Source organism: Grus americana, chromosome Z (assembly GCF_028858705.1).
Source record: "Grus americana isolate bGruAme1 chromosome Z, bGruAme1.mat, whole genome shotgun sequence".
Lineage (NCBI taxonomy): Eukaryota > Metazoa > Chordata > Aves > Gruiformes > Gruidae > Grus > Grus americana.
Window position 1 is genome coordinate 12,816,389 of NC_072891.1, and position 22,224 is coordinate 12,838,612.

At 42.7% G+C, this 22,224-nt stretch overlaps 1 protein-coding gene and 1 non-coding gene across 4 annotated transcripts in view; both read right to left on the reverse strand.

Annotated features, from left to right (window-relative positions):
• The window catches only part of ZFR (zinc finger RNA binding protein), a 47,897-nt gene extending 27,855 nt beyond the window's left edge, over window positions 1-20,042 (reverse strand). For all 3 annotated transcript variants that reach the window (XR_008574650.1, XM_054809680.1, XM_054809679.1), the window contains exons 1-3: window positions 19,966-20,042; window positions 19,567-19,651; window positions 946-1,228 (exon numbers count right to left, since the gene is read on the reverse strand). Coding sequence is in view for 2 of the 3 variants with exons in the window: in XM_054809680.1 (XP_054665655.1) it covers window positions 946-1,228; window positions 19,567-19,651; window positions 19,966-20,002 (405 nt within the window). In the remaining variant the exon portion in view is untranslated. The remainder of the gene's footprint in view (window positions 1-945; window positions 1,229-19,566; window positions 19,652-19,965) is intronic.
• On the reverse strand, window positions 4,484-4,619 carry LOC129199989 (small nucleolar RNA SNORA66). Its single transcript, XR_008574782.1, has one exon. It is a non-coding gene; the product is annotated as a small nucleolar RNA SNORA66 (small nucleolar RNA).
• Window positions 20,043-22,224: the final 2,182 nt, after the last annotated feature.

Consider the following 22,224-nt stretch of genomic DNA (forward strand, 5'->3'; position numbering starts at 1 on the left):
TGTACTAATGTATAAAAATTCTTCTTATTTCCAAGAAATATAACAATAAAATCTCCTTTCCATCCAACCTGTGTATACTGGAATTATTTTTACCTAGTTTAGGGGACTCTTTTTTCTCTCTGCATACATTTAACAACTGACCTCATAATCATGACTACACACACTACTGAAAAGCCTCCTATGTTACTATTAATTACCATATGTAACAAATTATAAAAGCTGTACAAAAGAATTAAGAACATGCAGCAATAACACAGTCCTGTTAAAAAAAACAAATCACTAATTAGAATCTAGATAATGCCTTGGTAAGTTTAGGACTAAAAATTTAAAAAATAATTACAAGAGACATACTATTTCAACATCCAAGATGAAAATAGAAAAATAGTTCCCTTTTGCAGAAGCCTATAGCCACATGAGGTTAGGCAGTGATCTCACAACAGGTACCCAAAGTGTAGTTCCTCTCCTAGAGCAATCTTCTATGCTTGTACATCTAGTACTAGAACTCCTGTGGCACCCAGGAATTTGATAAGGGAACTACTGCTACCTCCACTGAAGATTTTTATCCAACAGTCTTTTCAGCTACATCTGTTTCCTGACCCAGTTTAGTGCAGGCCACTGAACATTTAAGCTAGCTGAGTCAAGGCAATACTTCTCTTTTCAGCAGTAGTTTCACAAAATCACAGTTCATTGCTTATTGTGTGAATGTGTATATCCTAGGTCCTGCAGTACTAGTGCTGATAATCCTCTATATGGATCATATGAGACTGCAGTCACTTCACATTCTATCAGTTTTCACTACTAAGTAATTTGAGTTGTACTCAAAATGTGATTCACAGAAGGAAAAAAAAATATAAATATCATCACATTCTCTTATCCAAACTGGCCTCCTTCTTTTAACATATCATTTAAAAATCATACAACAGAAGTAATATTTTTTGAACCCACCTGGTAATTCTGTGTAGTGACAGGAGGTGGTGGTGGTGGAGCTTCTTGTTGCCTCTGCGTATAACCATAATCTGTGGCTGTGTGCGCTGTAGGATAGCCTCCATATGCAGCAGCTGTTGCAGCAGCTGCAACAGCTACTGGAGCCGGCCTGGCTACTGCAACTGTAGCTGCTGCTGGAGCATAGGCTGCAGTAACTGTGTGCGCAGCAACTGGTGCCTGGTGGACAGTGTAGCTAGCAACTGTAGTCGGATGGGAATAGGCTACACCCGAAGCTGGCTGCTGGCTATATTGGAAAAAGACAGCAAGTAAATACTTAGATTATTCCAACATACTAAGCTAATGCCTACACATTTCAAAATCCCAGATTTGATTAATACTTGTCTGTTCTACAAACAGACCCGGAGCAGCTATCTATCTACGCATAGAGTTTAATGGCTTTTATTGCCTCTGTTCCACCCCCATTAGAAAGGCTGTGTCATTTTGAAGTTTCTGTGGATGCACACATAGCATGCAGCTGATGACTTCCTTAGCAAGGGGGCGTTTGTGTTGGGGTTTTTTTCAAGCATTGGAACACAAGTCTTTCATTCAAAGTAATAAAGTAGTCTTAAACTGTTATCTTTTTATGACTGACAAGTTCTTCAGTAAAACTGACATACCTGTCATATTAAGAAAAATACTATCGTTCTGTGAGAGCTCATTACTGACCTGCACTTGCATAAGTTTTTCAGTAAACCATATTAAAGTAATGAGATTTTAAAGATTTCCATGAAAATTAGCTCAGAACTCTTACATTTAATGCAGAGACACTTCAAATACACACCTCTGAAAAGGGACTTCTCCCGCAAAAGTTTAGAATTATAAACGCTGACCCCGTTTGCTCAAACGGAAGTCCACTGCCTCACAACACGAAGCATCAAAAGAAGACAGCCAGACCAAGCAAGACGACTGCTACCAGAGCTCTGGCAATCTTCCAGGCATATGCTGAGACTAATCTGCCTCTCTAAAATTTGCAGGTAGGACAGTAATATGTGGCTATTTGCTAAGAATGAGCAAATATTAACAGTGGAAGTAAAAAATTATGGATTCAATGGTTTAATTATTTGAACAGAAACCAGAATTATTGTCCTATATTGATGTGTAACTCTGCATTATGATTACAAGCTGAGAATAGTTATTTTTAAACAAATATAGTGAACTGGGCAAAATATCACTATCTGACAGTGATATGAAGTGTATATTGAGCGATTATTCTGAATGCTTTAGTAAATATCCTGCACTGTTGTTCAATAATATTTACGAATCTCTATAGGGTTTCACATCTCCATAAAACTATTAAAAGATAATGGATTGAAAGCAGCCCTGAGGAGGAGGACGTGGGAGAGCTGATTGATGAAAAGCTCAACATGAGCCGGCAATGTGCACTTGCAGCCCAGAAAGCCAACCGTGTCCTGGGCTGCATCAAAAGAGGTGTGACCAGCAGGTCGAGGGAGGTGATCCTGCCCCTCTACTCTACTCTTGTGAGACCCCACCTGGAGCACTGCATCCAGCTCTGGGGGCCCCAGCACAAGAAGGACATGGAGCTGTTGGAGAGAGTCCAGAGGAGGCCACGAAGTTGATCAAAGGGCTGGAGTGCCTCTCCTGTGAGGACAGGCTGAGAGAGTTGGAGTTGTTCAGCCTGGAGAAGAGAAGGGTCCAAGCAGACCTAATTGGAGCCTTCCAGTACCTGAAGGGGCCTACAGGAAAGCTGGAGAGGGACTGTTTATAAGGGCATGGAGTGACAAGGGGTAATGGGTTTAAGCTGAAGGAGGGTCGATTTAGATTAGATGTTAGGAAGGAATTCTTTACTGTGAGGGTGGTGAGGCACTGGAACAGGTTGCCCAGAGAAGCTGTGGATGCCCCATCCCTGGAAGTGTTCAAGGCCAGGCTGGATGGGGCTTTGGGCAACCTGGTCTGGTGGAGGGTGTCCCTGCCCATGGCAGGGGGGTTGGAACTAGATGATCTTTGAGATCCCTTCCAACCCGAACTGTTCTATGATTCTATGATAATTCAAATTCATGGCTATCAAGGAGGTAGTATCCCTTATTTTTCAGAAGAAAATACAAAAATTAAATCTCATTTGAAGCAAATATCTCATTAGTGGCAAAATGGGATTGCAGTATGGTTATGCTCAAAATCAACAAGTTACAGTATTTTTTTCCTAAAGTTTGCAATATTCTCTCTGGCATAACTACCAGAAACAAAGCACTTTTTAACCATACATACTATTATTTTTGCAAAAGACATTTCCATAAGTCCCTTGTAATTTTGATTTATTTCTTTTAAGAAAAACTGGTTTTGTAATTTTAATTACAGCAGAACCCATTAACCCATTAACTTCAATATATTAAAAGAAACACTCTTACAGCAGAAATAGAGAAAAATTTATTAGTATTGGACTTCCATGCCTGGACTCCATTTTCTTCCCATCATAGGCCCCTGATTGCTTAAAAGACCACTTGCATTCCATCCAAATTTAATTCAATTGTGAGTTGTACTCACAATTATGTTTAATTTTATTTTCAATTGCTTAGCATATGAAGGAAAAGACCTAAAACATTTTGGTGCAGCTCCCACCACTGCTTGAAACAATTCCTCCTGCTTGACATAAACAGGAAGATTCTCTATTTTGTTGGTTTAAGGTGAGAAATCGGACTCCACCAGAAAGTTTAGGAAGACTATTTTATGATGGTAAAAATGAATGACACTGTAGAAAATTAGGCTGCATTATCTACACAACTACCAATACAGAAGTGTGAAATATTCACAAATTCTGAGGTAATTATCATTATTTTATATATATATCTCTCCACTAAAAACATTTTTATGATGTCTGAGAAAACAGACAGCAGACAGTTTAATTCAGACCGCAGCTGAACACATCAACAGACCGATACTGCCAACAAGGAAAGTCTTGCTCCACCCTATCCCCACTCTTACTCTTCCCTCCTCCCATATACCAAACCTGGTTAAGCCACTCTCTTTCCACCCCTAATGCTTGTTCTCCTACTTGTCAAGATACTCACTGCACTGATTTAACTCCTTAATCTAGCAGAAAACAATGAGGGTTTTTTTTTTTTTTTTTGCTGGGCTTGTTTTTAACATGGTAAAAATGTTAGAAACATTGGAGCTTACAAAACAAGTCTGATGAGTGCCAGAACCCACGCAAGTTACACATGCAGATACGGGGGAAAAAAACGGGAATCGGAGAAAGATCAGGGACCTATCCAGGAAGCATTAACATGGCTCTTCCAAGTTTCACGAAACTTAAGTTATTATTACAAAATACAATACAGTGCTAACAACACACTATATAGTAACAGTACCAGTCCGTTTATCAAAAAAAAAAAAGCCTTTGTTCTCAGAATATATATGATTAAAGTTACGTGACAGTTTTCAGTATTTAATATTGTGAAGAGATTACAATCATTATCAGCCGGACTATTAACAAGATTGTGGTACAGACAGTTTCATTTCTTCTATGTTTTTTTGTATCAAAATTCTTTATCATGGTATAGAATTAACAGCCCAAATAATTTGATTTCTAAGGTTAATACAGTTCTATGACCATGTTTACTTCAGTAAACCCTTCCCCTTGCTTCTGCAACATCATGCAGAGCTAGCGATAGTGTTTGCAAGACTGTAAGAAAAAATATTCTAAAATTGACTGCTTCTTCCTTTTTAAAAGTTACACTACATTATGTTACAGAAGTTCATGGTGACATCTTTTCTAAATTTATGATGTTCCTTTTTTTGCTCATGGTCCTAATGAAAAGCTTTTAACATTAAGATGACCAGATGTTTTCATGTAATTAATTTACATAAAAGGATTTTTGTGCCAACTGCTTCATTTAACTTACAAGAGTTTTTATCCTTGTTTGGTAACTAGTGCCTCATCACATTTGTTGAGATGAACTTACCTCCTCCTAGATTATTTTGCCAGACTCCCTATTCCACTGATCTTTCTTGCAGTTCATCTGTGCACCTATCCTAGTATTATCTATTCTTCTTTCTTGACTACAGATGACAAGAACCATATGCATCATTTCAGATGATGTTTCAGCTGTGCTACCCGCTCTGTTCCAGAGAGTGCTTTCTTTCCAAACAGTCTAGCTTCCTCAGAGCAGCTTCTTGTAAAGTTACCTGTGTATTGACAATATTTTCCTTGCATCAAATATCATGACATGCCATACTAATACACATACTAATTAAGACTCAGAACCAATCCATAGGGAACTCCACTGCAATTATCCCTATTTGATAATCACTCTTCTAATTCTACTAAACACCTCTACCAGCTCGTACTCCACAGTTCTTTTACTAATCTCTACCTTAAGTAATAGTTTTCCATGCTGCGCCACATCAAGTATTTCAACTTAGTCCAAATAAATAAGACTCCAAAAGATTCAGGCACATGATCAAGTTACTAGAGCTACAATGAAATACAGTATGTCAGCTGAGCTATGGTGACAAACTACATGTGTGTTCTTCACCACAACAAAGTAATACAATTTAGCTTAACCCCCCAACACAGTGGGGAAAAGTTGAACCAAATTACTCAGTATGGGCTAAGGACATGTTAACAGGTACTGCAGCACAGCAGAGAAGCTGGTAACTTAGTTTTCTTTGTAGATCAATTCTTCTCTTCCCCAAAATAAATTCCAATATCCTTATTAGCATATTTGAGTTCAAGGAATTCTACCTCTTTCATATGAAAAGATACTCAGTTCAATTGACTTTATTAACTAAGTGGAGCTTAAAAATCACAGAATAATTTAGATTGAAACAAAGATTTGAGGATCATCTGTTCTAATCCATTGCTCAAAGCACAGCTAAGTTTAAAGTTACATTAGGTTTCTAAGGGCTTTGTCCAGTCAGGTTCCATCATCTCCAAGACTGGAGATTGCATGACTGCTCTAGACAACATGTCCCAGTGTTTGAACACTCTCACTGTCAAGAATTTTTTGCTTAGTTTATTAAAGCTTCAGTTTCAAAAGCAAATGAGCTCTAGACCAACATTTATGTAAGGCAAACCCAGTTTGTGACCACTGAATTCAATGAAACTTCATATTACAATTCTTATAGTGTTTTAATTTACTATCAAAATAAACATCATTCTTTGATTTAAGAAGTTATGGGTGAAGGACTTGGCAGCTTCAAATCATGTTCTGCTGTACTGCTATATTACCTCTTCTGCCAGAAATCTTCTTTCAAAAAGAACATGTTTTATTCATACCTGTGCTGATTTTGGCTGGGGTACAGTTCATTTTCTTCATAGTAGCAGGTATGGGGCTACAGTTTGGATTTGTAACCAAAACAGCGTTGACAATATAGAGATGTTTTCATTATGGCTGAGCAGTGCTTACACAGAGCCAAGGCCTTTTCTGCTCCTCACACCACCCCACCAGCGAGTGGGCTGGGGGTGCACAAGGACTTGGAGGGGACACAGCCGGGACAGCTGACCCCAGCTGACCAAAGGGATATCCCATACCATATGATGTCATGCTCAGCGTATAAAGCTGGGGGAAGAAGAAGGAAGCGGGGGACGTTCAGAGTGATGGTGTTTGTCTTCCCAAGTCACCGTTACGTGTGATGGAGCCCTGCTTTCCTGGAGATGGCTGAACACCTGCCTGCCCATGGGAAGTGGGGAATGAATCCCTTGTCTTGCTTTGCTTGCATACGCAGCTTTTGCTTTACGTATTAAACTGTCTTTATCTCAACCCATGAGTCTTCTCACTTTCACTCTTCCGATTCTCTCCCCCATCCCACTGGGGAGAGAGTGAGCGAGAGACTGTGTGGTGCTTAGCTGCCTGCTGGGGTTAAACCACGACAATGCCACACCTAGTTCTTTAGGTGATCATAATATTAACAGTGCTTCCCCACCAAGCTAACTTTGATTTCTATTTTCTAGGAAGAAAACACATTCTTTGATGCTCACCTTCCAGCTCAGATTACTATTTCACTGCATTTTCACTATCCCAGCCAGACCCAGTCCACAATCTACATGCTGTACTCAATTGTTCTGCTTTGGGTTCTGCAGACGTATTTTTCAATCAACTACAGCAGGTCATTTCCAGCACCTTACCTAAGGTGTTTTGTCTCTCCCTACCTGCTTTAAACTGCTACTTACATAATGCTATTTCCTCATGTTCTTTGCTTCCTCCTCCCAAATCAGCTTGCTTCTATTCAAAAGTTTTATGCCCCAGTGTACACCTAGCTTGCCCTCATCTTCCACGTCCTACCTAAGTATTCACAATTATTGTATTACAGTGCATGAGAAAAGTATTTTTTGTAGAACTTCTTTGACTCAAATGTTTGAATTACACCTATTCTAATTTCTACTGACACTAATGATGGGAAATACTAATCTTTTTGATGCACTGGTATCAGAACAAGTGCCGTATATTATGAAATACCACTATGATATCAAACCTCCTAGATAAGGCTGACTGCAGTGAGCTGTGACCATGTACCTTTCTCCACACTAATCTCCAATTCCATGTCAGCCCAATTTTCTGGGGGGTGAGGGGCCACACTGGCTCACAATCTTGCCGAATTCATCCCAGAGCAAAGGCCACAGCAAAAAATAGCCTTGTCCATATTGTTGTGTAGTGTATGCAACAAAAAGTTCACACCCTGAGAACAAGCTCTCAGAACAGAAGGTGTTAGCCATCATTACTCTATATTAGTTATTAAAATAACTAGATTAATTTCATATTTCTGTGGGTAATTTTTATTGCCCTTGTCAAAAATCATAATATTGAAGAAGCAATTAAAAACCTTTTCTGAACTGCGCAAAGATCTTTAACAAGGAAACTAGCAGTGGTTTTGATATTAAAAAATAATAGACTTCCAAAGTGCAAAAAAGCTGGCAGCACACTTTAAATTATTAAGTCAGAAGATGGCTAGGAGGCACAAATTGCTGATCAATAGCAATTAATTAAGTATTGGTGTCCACTTAGTAAAGCATTGTTCTCCAGTTCCAAAACCACACAGGTTTGTCTAACTTATATAGCTATATAATGCAGGATTATAAATGAGCAACACTCTTTCACAGAAAAAGCTTAGATGAGAACTTGTGTTGTAACTATTAAATCTAATACAGCAGAAGCCTCAGTTTTTAGTTACTGTTATATATCAACACTGATAGAAGGTCTGGATTTCCTGTGATAATATCAGCCCAAGAATGACAGAGAACTAAGAAACAAATATTGAATTCTCTCCTATAGAACACTTTGCTCATGTCCTTTATCATTTCCAGCTGTTGGCCTTTTCTAGTAAAGAAGCGTTGAGGCTTTTTTTGTAGAAAAGCAAGTTGAAAGTAGAAAGCTTTATTTGTTGTCTGCACATTAACGACATCAAGAAAATACAACTCTTTGATCTAATGCTATGTATTTTGCCAGGTAATAACTTCAGATGACTTAAGATTGTAAGATATTCTATTTTCCACATTAAGATATTTGTGGAGTAAGTAATGCGTTAACAAACTTAATAAGGTATCTGTGGAAATTATTGTCAGAGGAATACGCTTTCGGGAAAACGCAGAACATAAAAGATTCCCTGTAAGCCCTGCTTTTCATCACACTGACTGTTTTAAAAACAAAAATGAATTGTAGTTCATATGCACATAAGCCAAAGAAAAACAAAAATGCTAATCTCCAGTGCATCTCTGTACTAACAATCAACAAACACACAGATTAATGCTGTTGCTATTCCAGCTCCATTTAGTGTGCCAAACACTGAAAACTCTCTTCCTAGAGGCAAAGAACATATTTTTTTTGTTTTTTGTTTCAGTTTTCTGAAGAGTGCTATTTTGATAGAGAGTTAAGATCAGGACTAAAATCAATTTTGTCTCTACCCAAACTACTAGATTCCTCAGAAATTAGAACTTATAAAACATATTTCTTGCAGGTTTTTTTTCATTTAAAGAAGTGATTTTCAGGCTAGCTTAGCACAATATTTAAGCTACTCTTAAAATAATTAAGCTACTCTCAAAACCTACAGTTTTGCAGTTTTTCTTTCAGGGGTACAAAGATGATAGAATCATAGAATCATGGAATGGTTTGGGTTGGAAGGGACCTCAAAGATCATCTAATTCCAATCCCCCTGCTGTGGGCAGGGACATCCTCCACTAGACCAGGTTGCCCAAAGCCTCATCCAACCTGGTCTTAAACACTTCCAGGGATGGGGCATCCACAACCTCTCTGGGCAACCTGTTCCAGTGCCTCACCACTCTCACAGGGAAGAATTTCTTCCTAACATCTAATCTAAATCAACCTTCCTTCAGCTTAAAGACTGAAACAAGTATAACCTAACTCTACAAAAACTGAAGGAAGCACTACAATCTGCTGCTTCTTCAGATCCTAACCTAGGAAGAGGCACTACTGAGTAATTGTTCACATGAAGTTTCACGTGAGTTAATGGGAACCTGGGCAAAGTAAAAAAAAAAACAAAACAAAACCTTTTTTTCTTCCTGAACATGCTTGACAATAAACAGCATAAAATAGTGAAATGAAGTATCACACTACATTAAGTTGTACTTTACAAGTGCCTTTACTTCTTTTTCTAGAGCCTGTCACTCATGATGGGCATAAAATTTTGATGAAGACAGAATATATCTTTTCAGAACTTCAATGAAAATTATTTCCCATCACAAGTTTGTGAACAGAATATTGTTTGTAATGCAATTCAGTAAGAATCCAAAAAGACCCGAAGGCATGCAAATGTGCAGTGTCCTCTAGAATTCTGTTGAATTTCAGCAACTCCTAGTAATGTATTCTATGGTGTAACTATGCATGGCCTAAAAAAAGACAGTTCTTTGTAGCAATTTTGAGATTCCCTTCCTCTTCCTTGTTTCTAAAAACATGCTTGCATCATTCCATTACAAAAAACACTGATTGCTACTAGATAGCTAAACCATATGCTATTAATAACTCACCTCAAAGATGAATATCCTCATCTTTTCAAAACACTGTTACTGCTTTATCAATCTTCACATTCAGTCTCATGACCTGATTTAAATCCAATCAAATTCTGCAATGTTTTCATCACTGTACATCACAGAATCCCAGAATGGCAGGGGTTGGAAGGGACCTCTGGAGATCATCTAGTCCAAGCACCCTGCTAAAGCAGGATCACCTAGAGCAGGTTGCACAGGATCGCATCCAGGCGGGTTTTGAATCTCTTCAGAGAAGGAGACTCCACAAGCTCTCTGGGCAGCCTGTCCCAGTGCTCTGTCACCCTCAGAGTGAAGAAGTTTTTCCTCACGTTCAGATGGAACTTCCTGTGTTCCAGTCTGTGCCTGTTGTCCCTTGTCCTGTCACTGGGCACCACTGACAAGAATCTGGCCCCATCCTCTTGACACCCACCCTTTAGATATCTATAAGTGCTGATGAGATCCCCTCTCAGTCTTCTCTTCTCCAGTCTACACAGCCCCAGCTCTCTCAGTCTGCCCTCATATGAGAGAAGCTCCAGTCCCCTCATCATGTCTGTAGCCCCCCACTGGACTCTCTCCAGTAGTTCTCTGTCTGTCTTGAACTGGGGAGCCCAGAACTGGACGCACTAAACATAACATCACAATGTAACTGCAAGTGTCTGTTAACAGTGATGCAACGTATGCTATCTACCTCCTTTTACTTAGTTGCATACAATGGACAGCTCATTGCCTATAGTGCTTTTTTTCATTATCAACACATGGATTTCATTGAAGTATAGTCAACAGCTATGTTCACAATGGTAACACACAAGACAAAAAGAAGTGAGTTTGAGATGTTACATCTGCCTGAAAAAGTACCAACTACTAACATTTTCCCTGTCAAAATCACAGAATGGCTGAGCTTGGACGGGACCTCTGGGGGTCATCTGGGAGTCCAATCCAAAGAGGGCCATCTACAGCCAGTCACACAGGACCGCTTCCAGACAGCTTTTGAGTATCTCCAAGGATGGAGACTCCAGAACTTCCCTGGGCAACCTGTGCCAGTGCTCAGCCGGCCTCACATTAAAAAGTGTTTCCTTATGTTCAGAGGGAACCTCCTGTGTTTCAGTTTGTGCCCATTGCCTTTGGTCATGTCACTGGGCACCACTGAAAAGAGCTGGCCCTCTCTTCTTCGCACCCTTCCCTCAGGTATTTACATACATTGAGAAGATTCTCCCTCAGCTTTCTCTTCTCTAGGCTAGACAGTCCCTGCTCTCACAGCCTTTCCTCATAGGAGAGATGCTGCAGCCCCTTCATCATCTTTGTGGGCCCCTTGTTGGACTCTCTCCAGCATGTCCATGTCTCTCTTGTAGTGGGAGCTCAGAACTGGACACAGGACTCCAGCTGTGGCCTCACCAGCGCCAAGTTAGAGGGGAAGGATCGCCTCCCTCGACCTGCTGACAATACTTTGTCTAATGCAGCGCAGGATGTCATTCACCGCCTTTGCTGCAAGAACACATCGCTGGCTCATGTTCAACTTGGCTGTCCACCAGGACCCCCAGGTCCTTTTCTGCCAAGCTGCTTTCCAGCTGGGTGGCCCCCGCATTTCTTGGTGCAAGGCGTTGTTCCTTGCTGGATACAGAACTTTGCACTTCCCCTTGTTGAACTTCATGAGGTTCCTGTCAGCCCATTTCTCCAGCCCATCGAAATCTCTCTTCTCTGGATGTCAGCATGACCCTCTGGCATATCAGTCACTCCTCCCAGTTTTATGTTCTCAGCAGACTTGCAGAGGGTGAAAATGTTAACCAGAAAAAATGCTAAATCTGTCAAGTTCTCTATAAAAGAAACTTTACTAGTATGGAAAATTGTATTAAATTCTTAAAACATTCTGTATTTCTGCCTTAAGCTATTACTTTGCTTTTCTAGTACCAATAGTGCAACTATACTTTAACCTACCATTGTTGCATTTTAGTAGCAGACAAAATTTTACATGTAATTTAACACCCCACAGCTAAGCCTACAACCATCAATCCATTTTGAGGTTACAACTACAAAGGTCCTAACTATACCATTAACAGAAATGCTTCCCCAAGTGCCCTGTTTCTGAAGACATGAGCTGCAAATTTCAACTAGTTGGCAGACTTCCCACCTACAAATGACAAAGGCTCCTCTGATTAGTGAGGCACCTTTCCTCCCCAATTACCAGCACCTCCTCTGTCTCCCCATTGTTAGTCAATTGCAACACAGACATATAGCCCATATTAACAAACCCAGAGCCCCTTATTGCTTTTCTAATGTTGGCATACTTCCAACATGAGGGTGGGACCTCAGTAATTTGAAAGTAAGTCTATCAAAATCTTTTTATAAACATCAGTAGCTTACTGGAGGCTTCTTATGTACAGTTAAGTGAGGTAGAAGAGCATGTTTAGGACTGAAGACTAACATTGGTTGAACAAAAGAGAATCAGAACCATGCAGCTCTATCATATTCAGTGAAGTCTCTTTTGCTAAAAAAGTGTATGCTCTAAGATATGATGGAACTCAAGATAGCACAGGCATAAAATTCGTAGAAAGAACATATTTGGAGTTTTTCTACTATGACATAGATACGTTCATCCTATGAAAAAACTATTACTTTCAATCCTCATGCATTTTAGAATGGCGTGCATGTAACATAATACTGCAAGATGAATAAATGCTTTTCTAAACAGAAGTTTAAGTCTAGCAGTACATTTTCACTTCAGAATAAGCCGTAAATTCTACTCAGTATTGTCCTCATCTTCCTGTGATCCACCAGTTCAAGTCTGAATTACGCTTAGTGATACTTTAAGCTTGGGCTAGTAGGCCTGTGAATTATAGCCCTAATGTCTCTGAAAGACTGAATACTTTTGAAACCAGTATCTAGTTGAAGAAGAGGTAACTGGGGGTGACACTGAGGACAAAAGGAAAGTTAATTAGAAGTACTGGCAAACGTGAAAAAGCATTCCAACCCCAAATAATTCTCAACAGCCAACTTATCCATTCACAGCATTTCACCTTCCTTTGCTGTTCTGTACCAGCCTTGAATATCCAGTAACATCATGCACTGCACTTGAATTCCAAAACAGCTATAACGACAAGAGTTCTCTTCCATACGACAAGAGTTCTCTTCCATACGGCTGCCTAGAAGAATGCATCTTAACCTAAACTCACAGGCACTGTGGTCTGCTCTGGACCTGAACTGCTAAAATTGCCTTTACCTGTGAAGGGTCACCACACTCATGCTACTTGAGGGCAATTAAAAGTTAACAAATCACTCCTAACTACCCAAGAATCTCCCATCTGTAACCTGTCTCATTAAAGCAAGGGACATGGTATGAGTATCACTTAAGATGAAACTCAAACACTTGAAGATTGTTTATCTTTTTAACAGAAACCAAAATCTTAACATAAGGTTAGTTAAACGAGACTACCACATTTGCATATTTCTCTGTCCAAATAATTCTGAATGCCCCTATCTCTCCATCAGCATCACCACATTTCAATCAGCCCACTTTAGAATAAAAGAATAACTATGACTCTCTCCAGCACCGCATCAAGAATGCTAGTATTTTTTACAGGTGAAAGACAAGCCAACATTAGGTTGGTTGTTTCAAACTGAATAGACACACAGTGGTTCAAGTGACTTAGAGAGCACACACATGTAAAGAAAAGAGGACTAATATCACCAAATCCACATTTATTTCAGGCTCCTAAATTGATAGATTAATACAGTTACTTAAATAAGTAACAGATGAAGTTTGCATTGCACGCAGATTTATAACCTGCTGTAACACCACCACTAGCAAAAAGCACAAATTGTAAAGGTATTGCAATATTCAGAGAAACTTCCTGTGTTGGTATTTGCATAACCTAATGCTTCTCTCAGTAAGTCATGATATTATTACCGGGTAGTGCACACAAAGAATTTCGAATGAGTGGGGCAGCAGGAAATTTTATGCAGTGACAACACTGAAAGGAACAAGAATGCTTCTAATACATTATTTACAGGTTTAAAGGGCACTTAGCTCTTTTGCTGCCTTTGATTAAATATGAAACAAGTTAAGATTTCAAACGTGCTGTGTGAAAACTAGTATTTAGGAACTAATAAAGACAGACATTATTCCCTTTCTTATCTACTCAATTCAGGGAACTATATTGCTTATGCTGTTACAACAGTAAACACATTATCAACTCGTGCACACACTACTCCTGAATTTCCAAAATCCAAGATCTAACATCTGAGCAGCTACCAATCTGGTCTTTATAACTGCTTCAAATATGAGTATTTAATGTTAAGACTATACTCCTTGGACAAATTTTAATTTGTCCTTCTTATGAAGGATGAGAATGTATTTAAATGATCCACCGTGGCCATGCATAAACTAGAATCAAGGAAAACACAGTGATTTCGATGCAATAATAGCTTCATCATCTTTTCAGTCGTTGATTGCAAGAAGCTATTTCTTGAACCCTATAGTTCTAGTATGTTGTCCCTTCACTACTATTATAGAATCAGAGAATCATAGAATATCCTGAGTTGGAAGGGACCCATAAGGGTCATCAAGTCCAACTCCTGGCTCCACACAGGACCAGCTGAATCAGAGCATATGACTGAGCGCGTTACCCAGATGCTTCTTGAACTCAGTCAAGCTCAGTGCTGTGACCACTTCCCTGGGGACCCTGTTCCAGTGCCTGACCACCCTCTCAGTGAAGAACCTTTTCCTCATATCCAACCTAAACCTCCCCCGTCGCAGCTTCATGCCGTTCCCTCGGGTTCTGTCACTGGTGACCAGAGGGAGGAGATCAGCGCCTGCCCCTTCGCTCCCCCTCGTGAGGAAGTTGTAGGCCATGATGAGGTCTCCCCTCAGTCTCCTCTTCTCTAGGCTGAACAAACCAAGGGACTTCAGCCTCTCCTCATACATCTTCCCCTCTAGACCCTTCACCATCTTTGTTGCCCTCCTCTGGACACTCTGCAATAGTTTTATGTCCTTTTTGTACTGTGGCGCCCAAAACTGTACACAGTACTCGAGGTGAGGCTGCACCAGTGCAGTGTAGAGTGGGACAATCCCTTCCCTAAACCGGCTAGCAATGCCGTGCTTGATGCACCCCAGGATACGGTTGGCCTTCCTGGCCGCCTGGGCACACTGTTGACTCATGTTCAACTTGCTGTCGACCAAGACCCCCAAGTCCCTTTCAGCACGGCTGGTCTCCAGCGTCTCATTGCCCAGTCTGTATGTATAGCCAGGGCTGCCCCTTCCCAGGTGCAGAATTCGGCACTTGCCCTTGTTAAACCTCATGTGGGTGGTGATTGCCCAGTTCTCTACTAATTAGAATATTATAATTTTGAGAAACTGGAATTCCACCAGGATTTATACTGGTCTCCAGCAAGTCTAGAATTAAATACAGAAAATCTTTATTACCAGCACCTTTCAAATATCACTTAGTACATTAGATTTTCTCCTTTGAGTCCTCTGCGTGGGAGGACCACCGCTGTGGGAACAGTGGCTTTCCATTTGTGGACACTGATATTGTAAGGGACCAGTTGTACCACCTGAATATTCACAAGTCCATGGGGCCTGACAGGATTCATCCCAGGGTACTGAAGGAGCTAGCAGATGTTACTGTAGGACCTCTCTCGATCACCTACCAAAGGTCTTGGGAGGTCCCTGCTGACTGGAAGCTAGCCAGTGTTATTCCAATTTACAAGAAGGGCATGAGGGAAGACTCCAAAAACTACAGACCTGTTAGTCTAACCTCGGTTCCTGGAAAAATTATGGAGATCATCATACTGAGTGCTACTGAAAGGCGTTTAAAGACCAATGCAATCATCAGGCACAGTCAACACAGGTTAACAAAGGGTAAGTCTTGTTTAACTAATTTGGTATCCTTCTATAACAAGGTCACCTGCTTAGTGGATGAAGGGAAGGCAATGGATGCAGTTTTTCTGGATTTTAGTAAGGCTTTTGATACTATGCCTCAGACCATCCCTCTGGACATGTCCAACTGTGGGATGAGTGGATTCACAGTGTGCTGGGTGAAGAACTGGCTGAAGGGCAGGGCTCAAAGGTTGTAGGGAATGGGGCTGCATGTGGCTGGCGACCAGTCATGAGTGGTGTTCCTCAGGGCTCAGTTCCAGGGCCACTTCTCAATGTATTTATCAATGATCTGGATGCAGGAGTTGAATGCACCATTAGCAAGTTTGATGACAATACCAAACCGGGAGGTGCTGTTGACTCTCTCAAGGGACAAAGGGCCTTGCAGAGGGATTTAGATAGATCGCAGCATCGGTCTATGATTAATGGGATGAACTTTAACAAGTGCAAATGCCAGATTCTGCACCTGGGACAGAGTAACCCTGAGCACAAGTACAGACTGGGGGAGGAGTGGCTGGAGAGCTGCCCTGCAGAAAGGGATCCGGGCAGCCAAGATCTGTGCCCTGGCAGCCCAGAGGGCAAACCCCATCCTGGGGGGGAACATCAAATACAGCAAAACCAGCCGGCCAAAAGAGGGGGTTATCCCACTGTATTCAGCGCTGGTGCGGCCCCACCTGCAGTGCTGTGTGCAGTGCTGGGACACACCATTTAACAAGGACGGGAAGGTCCTTGAATGTGTCCAGAGGAGAGAACAAAGCTGGTGAGAGGGCTGGAAGGCATGTCCTGTGAGGAGCAGCTGAGGACTCTGGGTTTGTCTAGTTTGGAGACAAGGAGGCTGAGGGGCGACCTCACGGCTCTCTGCAGCTCCCTGAGGAGGGGAGGTGGGGAGGGAGGTGCTGGGCTCTTCTCTCTGGTACCCAGTGATAGAACACAGGGGTATGGTGCAAAGCTGTGTCAGGGGTGGTTTAGGCTGGACATTAGGAAGCATTTCTTTACCAAGAGGGGAGTCAAACACTGGAACAGGCTCCCTAGAGAGGTGGTCCGTGCCCCAAGCCTGTCAGTGTTTAGCATTTGGACAACGCCCTTAACAACATGCTTTAACTTTCGGTCAGCCCTGAAGTGGTCAGGCAGTTGGACTAGATGATCATTGTAGGTCCCTTCCAACTGAAACATTCTATTCTGTTTTTTGAAATTATTTATCAGAAGCTATTTAGATTCTCTTCTTTCTGACGTAAAGTTTGGGGGTTGTTTTTTCTGCATGTCTCCAGCTGAAGATTTAGCAGTTTCATACCCTGAGATGTTCCAAGAAAGGCATGTATCCTACAAAGAACTGCACAGATTTTTTTGCACTTAGCTGAATTAAGTGCTGAAATGAACCAGATTCTACACACTATCATTAGGGAGCAGTCACTGATATCCTTTAAAGTTGCAGACTAAAGTTGTCCCAATATGTCAGAATTTTTACAGCCATTTTGTCAAGAAACAACCACCAAAATCTGACCAATAACATGTTAATTATGAAAAATTCTGTTACTTGCTATAAAACTACAGCACTAGGACTTCTAAACAGCATATATCAAAGAACTAAGGTCTTCAGTTTCAAACGTCTGATTTGCCCTCCTAAAACAACTTGCTGTTTTGAGCAGCTTTTTTAAAATCCATGGATTAGTCTTGTGGCCAGAATTACTTTTGTAGATTTATGAGGCTCACCTTATAGTATTAACTATGCAGATAAATATCCATTTGTTGAGCTCTTATCCTGGTTTCTAAGAATGAAAGAATTTTATTAGTCTATTAACTGTCACTTCAAATACTAGTAACAATCTTAGAGGACTTGTTCCAATATTAAATCTTTTATTATCTTTCCTGCCACCACTATCTTTCTCAAATATACTGAAGTGGAATATACATTTTGTAGCACTCTGTAAACAAGCTACTCCTGTGTCTTCTGCTCAAAATATTAAATTCATTCTTACGAAAGGACTGCTTCAACTTTGATTGCTGTGTCTCTTCACTTTCAGGTGTGGTAAATATACACACCTTTTATAGGATGTAAAGTATTTTACTGATACCAAATTAAATGGTATCTTGCACTTGTGATAGCAAAGAAAAAAGTTTCTGAGCAGTTTTTCCATTTTCTTAAGAACACATTTGGAATTAACTACGAAAACAAGTTCTGAACTTGAACATTATTCCATTCCAATTACATGGTTTTATATTGCAATTCAAAAGGAAATTTCAAATCACTTGTTCAGATTCCTAAGTCTAGAGACCACCTCAGCTCCACAATAAAAGGAATAGTAATTTTAAAAATTCATTTTCACTTCAAAACTGCAGACATATGGACCTCATTAATATGGATTAAAGATAATTTTTTTATATTTAAAAAAAAAGAAAATCCTATTTAGAAACTCCTTCATACCGTATGACAACTCAGTTTTCATTATAACTGTCAAGTAGAACATAAACATGCTGTCAGCACCTAATCTTAAAAGAACTAGAAGATGAGCTAAGTTTAATCCTCTCCTTTAACTATTAATTAAACATCATTTACTCCAATGTAAATGTACTTCATGTCCATTTCCAGGAAAAATGAATAGGAAGAACAGATTGGGAGTCATTTGAAGACCTTCATAAAACTATATATTCCTGAAACTATGTCAGGTTTGCAATTTTTATTTGCGGGTTAACAGTAACACACATCTGCATTTGTTTGTTAATAAACTCTCATATATTTGCCTTATTCTTCTGGTTTTCCCATTAATCAAGACTTAGAAGTCAAGGAAGGTTTTTATTTAAGATTTATGAAATGAATAACGTAGATTCAAATGTGGAATTTAAGGTGCTATTCCAATGCAAGCCAAAACTGTAAAGATGTTCCTGATTTTATCTGGGTTTTGCCAAATTAAGTAATCTGATTTCAGAAAATGTGAGGTAGTAAGTGCTACCAATTACTTTTTAAGACTGATACACCATTTGGACACACAAACACTACAGACATAGAAAGACTTACAGCACTATGTCTATACAAGATGCACAGTTACAGGTCACCGAGCTCCACTAGAAGACCTGCTCCTGGTCTTAGATCTATCAAAGCTGGAAATCTTTTTAAAAGATGCCTGGCCATCAAAATATCTTCACTACTTTCTTAGAGACATTGATTATAACATTGCTTCAATGGAATGAAGTCCCTTGCATTTTCTGGTGCTTCAACTCTTCCCTTATCCATCAAGTCTCCCCTAGGTTGGGTTCTAATGTATGTTAAAAAGGATTCTGATCTCCCATACCGACATAAGTAGTGGCAGAGACTGGGAGAGCAAATCCCATCTTCCCTAATGCTGAAGGAGGAGAAGGACCTGGGGACAGCAGATGGTAACTCACTGGTGGTACTGACTGCAAGTGGCCATTTTAATTTAAGGGCCCCGGGACCTGATCCTGCTGCTGATTCTCCTCCTCGGTGCCCAGCTCCACCTCTTCACCCTCATACCACTGGGGATACGGGGAGGCCCTTACCAGGAGGATAAGAAAACACACCCGCGGGTGGGGCAGGCCAGCAGAAGGGTCCCAGGCACAACCATCCCCAAGGAACGGGGTGCATTAGAGGCCCCCGTAGGGGGCGAATGATGGGTGCAGTCCGGAGCCCTCTACCCCGAGGGGGCGGGGAGGTCCCGGCCAGGGACAGGGGATCGGGACGAAGAGGGAAGAGGGGTCTGCGGGCCCGGACAGAGGGAGGGGCGGAGCAGGGAAAGGCAGGGCAGGGAGGGGTCGCGGTGGTTACCTATACTGGGCAGCAGCCCCGCTATGGGTGAATCCAAAGTAGTTGCCGGTGGCCATTTTGGCATCTTCTCCCAGCCGGCTGGGCACTGTGGCGACGATAACCAAGAGGCGGCGGCAGCGACGGCGGCGGTCGGGGCCATGACAGGAGGCCCAGCAGGAGGAGGGGGGAGAAGGAGGCGGAGGAGGAGGGGGAGGGAAGGAAGAGAGGGGGACAGACAGACAAGAGACAGAAAAAGCGCGCGAGCGCCAGGTCACACACAGTGCCTCAGGACCCCCCCCCCCCCCCCGCCCGCCCCGCCCGCGGGCCGCATCCCCTCCCCCTCCGCCTCCCCCGCGCGCGCACGGACACACACACACGGACACACACGCACACACACACCCCCGGAGCGCCGTTACTTACCATAGGTGAACGAAACTACCGGGCATATGGGAATCATTAGTCCGAGCTGGCAGCGACAGCGGCGGCTGAACTCTCAACTCTCACCCCCCCCTCCCTCCTCACCGCCGCGCTCGCTCCCTTCCCCCCACCCACCCACCTACGGCGACAACGGCGAAGTGCGGCCAGGCCGGCGCCGTGCGCACGCGCGGGATGTGCGCGGGGGCCGCTGGGAGTCGTAGTCTGGGCGGTGGCCGCGCCCCCCGCCCGCAGAACCGCGCGCTGCCTGCCGCGGGAGCCGCCGCCGCCGCGCTCGAGGCGCGGAGTCCCCCCATGCGCATGCGCGGGATGTGCAAAGTCTCCTGGGAGCGGTAGTCCCGCTCCCTGAGGCCCAGGCGCGATGGAGAGGCGCTCTTGGCGGAGCGCTGCACGTACGGCTCGCCTGTCCCTGTCCTCTCTCCGAGATCCGCTGTTCCGCACCCAAAACCACACCACGCCTCTACCCGCCGACTCCCGGACGGTTTCTCAGTCTTGCCTGCAAAGGCACAACGCAGCGCACTAGGGGCTCCTGTGGCAGGCGGCCAGGTGAAGAGGGTCACCGCCGCCCCTGCCACGTACCAGTGTTTGTCCCCACACACGTACTGCGTGTGTTAGTATTTGATGGCTTTCCCACGCATGCACATGGTCAGCTGAAGCCTGGAGTGTACAGCAGGTACCTAGTTAGCACCCTTGCAAGGCCACGGAGCTAAAAGCAGCTGCGATTAGTGCACGCATGCAGAGTTCACAGCAAGACCTCGGACTTGACTAAACTTGAAAGCAGTTTTAGATTCACCTGGGCCCTAGCTGCACCACCACAACTGCACACAAATCCCAGAATGGCAGGAGTTGGAAGGGACCTCTCGAGATCATCTAGTCCAGCCCCCTGCTAAAACAGCATCACCCAGAGCAGGTTTCACAGGATCACGTCCAGGCAGGTTTTGAATCTCTCCAGAGAAGGAGACTCCACAACCTCTCTGGGCAGCCTGTCCCAGTGCTCTGTCACCCTCAGAGTGAAGAAGTTTTTCCTCATGTTCAGATGGAACTTCCTGTGTTCCAGTTTGTGCCTGTTGCCCCTTGTCCTGTCACTTGGCACCACAGAGAAGAGTCTGGCCCCGTTCTCTTCACATCCACCCTTTAGGTATCTATAAGTGCTGATGAGATCCCCTCTCAGTCTTCTCCAGTCTAAACAGTCCCAGCTCTCTCAGGCTTCCCTCATACAAGAGATGCTGCATTCCCTTCATCATCCTCATAGCCCTCTGCTGGACTCTCTCCAGTAGTTCCCTGTCTGTCTTGAACGGGGCAATCCAGAACTGGACACAGTACTCCAGATGTGGCCTCACCAGGGCAGAGTAGAGGGGGAGGAGAACCCTCCTTGACCAGCTGGCCGCGCTCTTCTTAATGCCCCCCAGGTACCATTGGCCTTCTTGGCCACAAGGGCACACTGCTGGTTCATGGAGAGCTTGTTGTCCACCAGGACCCCCAGGTCCTTCTCTGCAGAGCTGCTTCCCAGCAGGTCAACCCCTAACCTGTACTTGTGCTTGGGGTTGTTCTTCCCTAGGTGCAGGACCCTGCACTTGCCCTTGTTGAATTTCATTTCATTCTTATCCACCCAGGTCTCTAGCCTGTGCAAATGAAGGGCACATGAAGAGCAACATCGCTGTCGTCAAACTAAAACCATGTGCACATCATCTGACCTGTCCCCAAAGCACGACAGCTGATGCATGTCCACAAATTAATTCTGCAATAGTTCCCATGTGCTTATTGTACACAGGAGGCAAAGCCTCACCCATGCAGAGCCCATTCACCTGAAGTTTCTAGACACCAGCAGTCCATCAGATTGTTCATAAAACCCATTGGGCGGCATATTGCAGCCAGTGCAACCTCTCATTCAAAGTGACTGAATTTGCATGTGTCCCCTACGACTCTGTTCCACTTCTAGGCAATCCTTCCCTCTGAGTGGTGGATGCCTCTCAAAGCTCTGAACAAAGCAAAACTTAAATCCTTAAATACTTGCATCTCATTTTTGTACTTTGTCTGTGCTATGATGTGCCTTTTTCATAAACTAATCAAGACTTATAAAACACTTCTGGATTAATTAAAAAGCAATCATTTTAGAAGTATTTGTTTTCTGTAACCCACACCTACTCAAAACACCCCTGCTTAGGATCTCCCACGGTCCTCACAATAGCAGGGGTTTCCCTTCTCCCGCAGTACCTGCAGTCATGTTAGGCAGTAAGTCTTCAA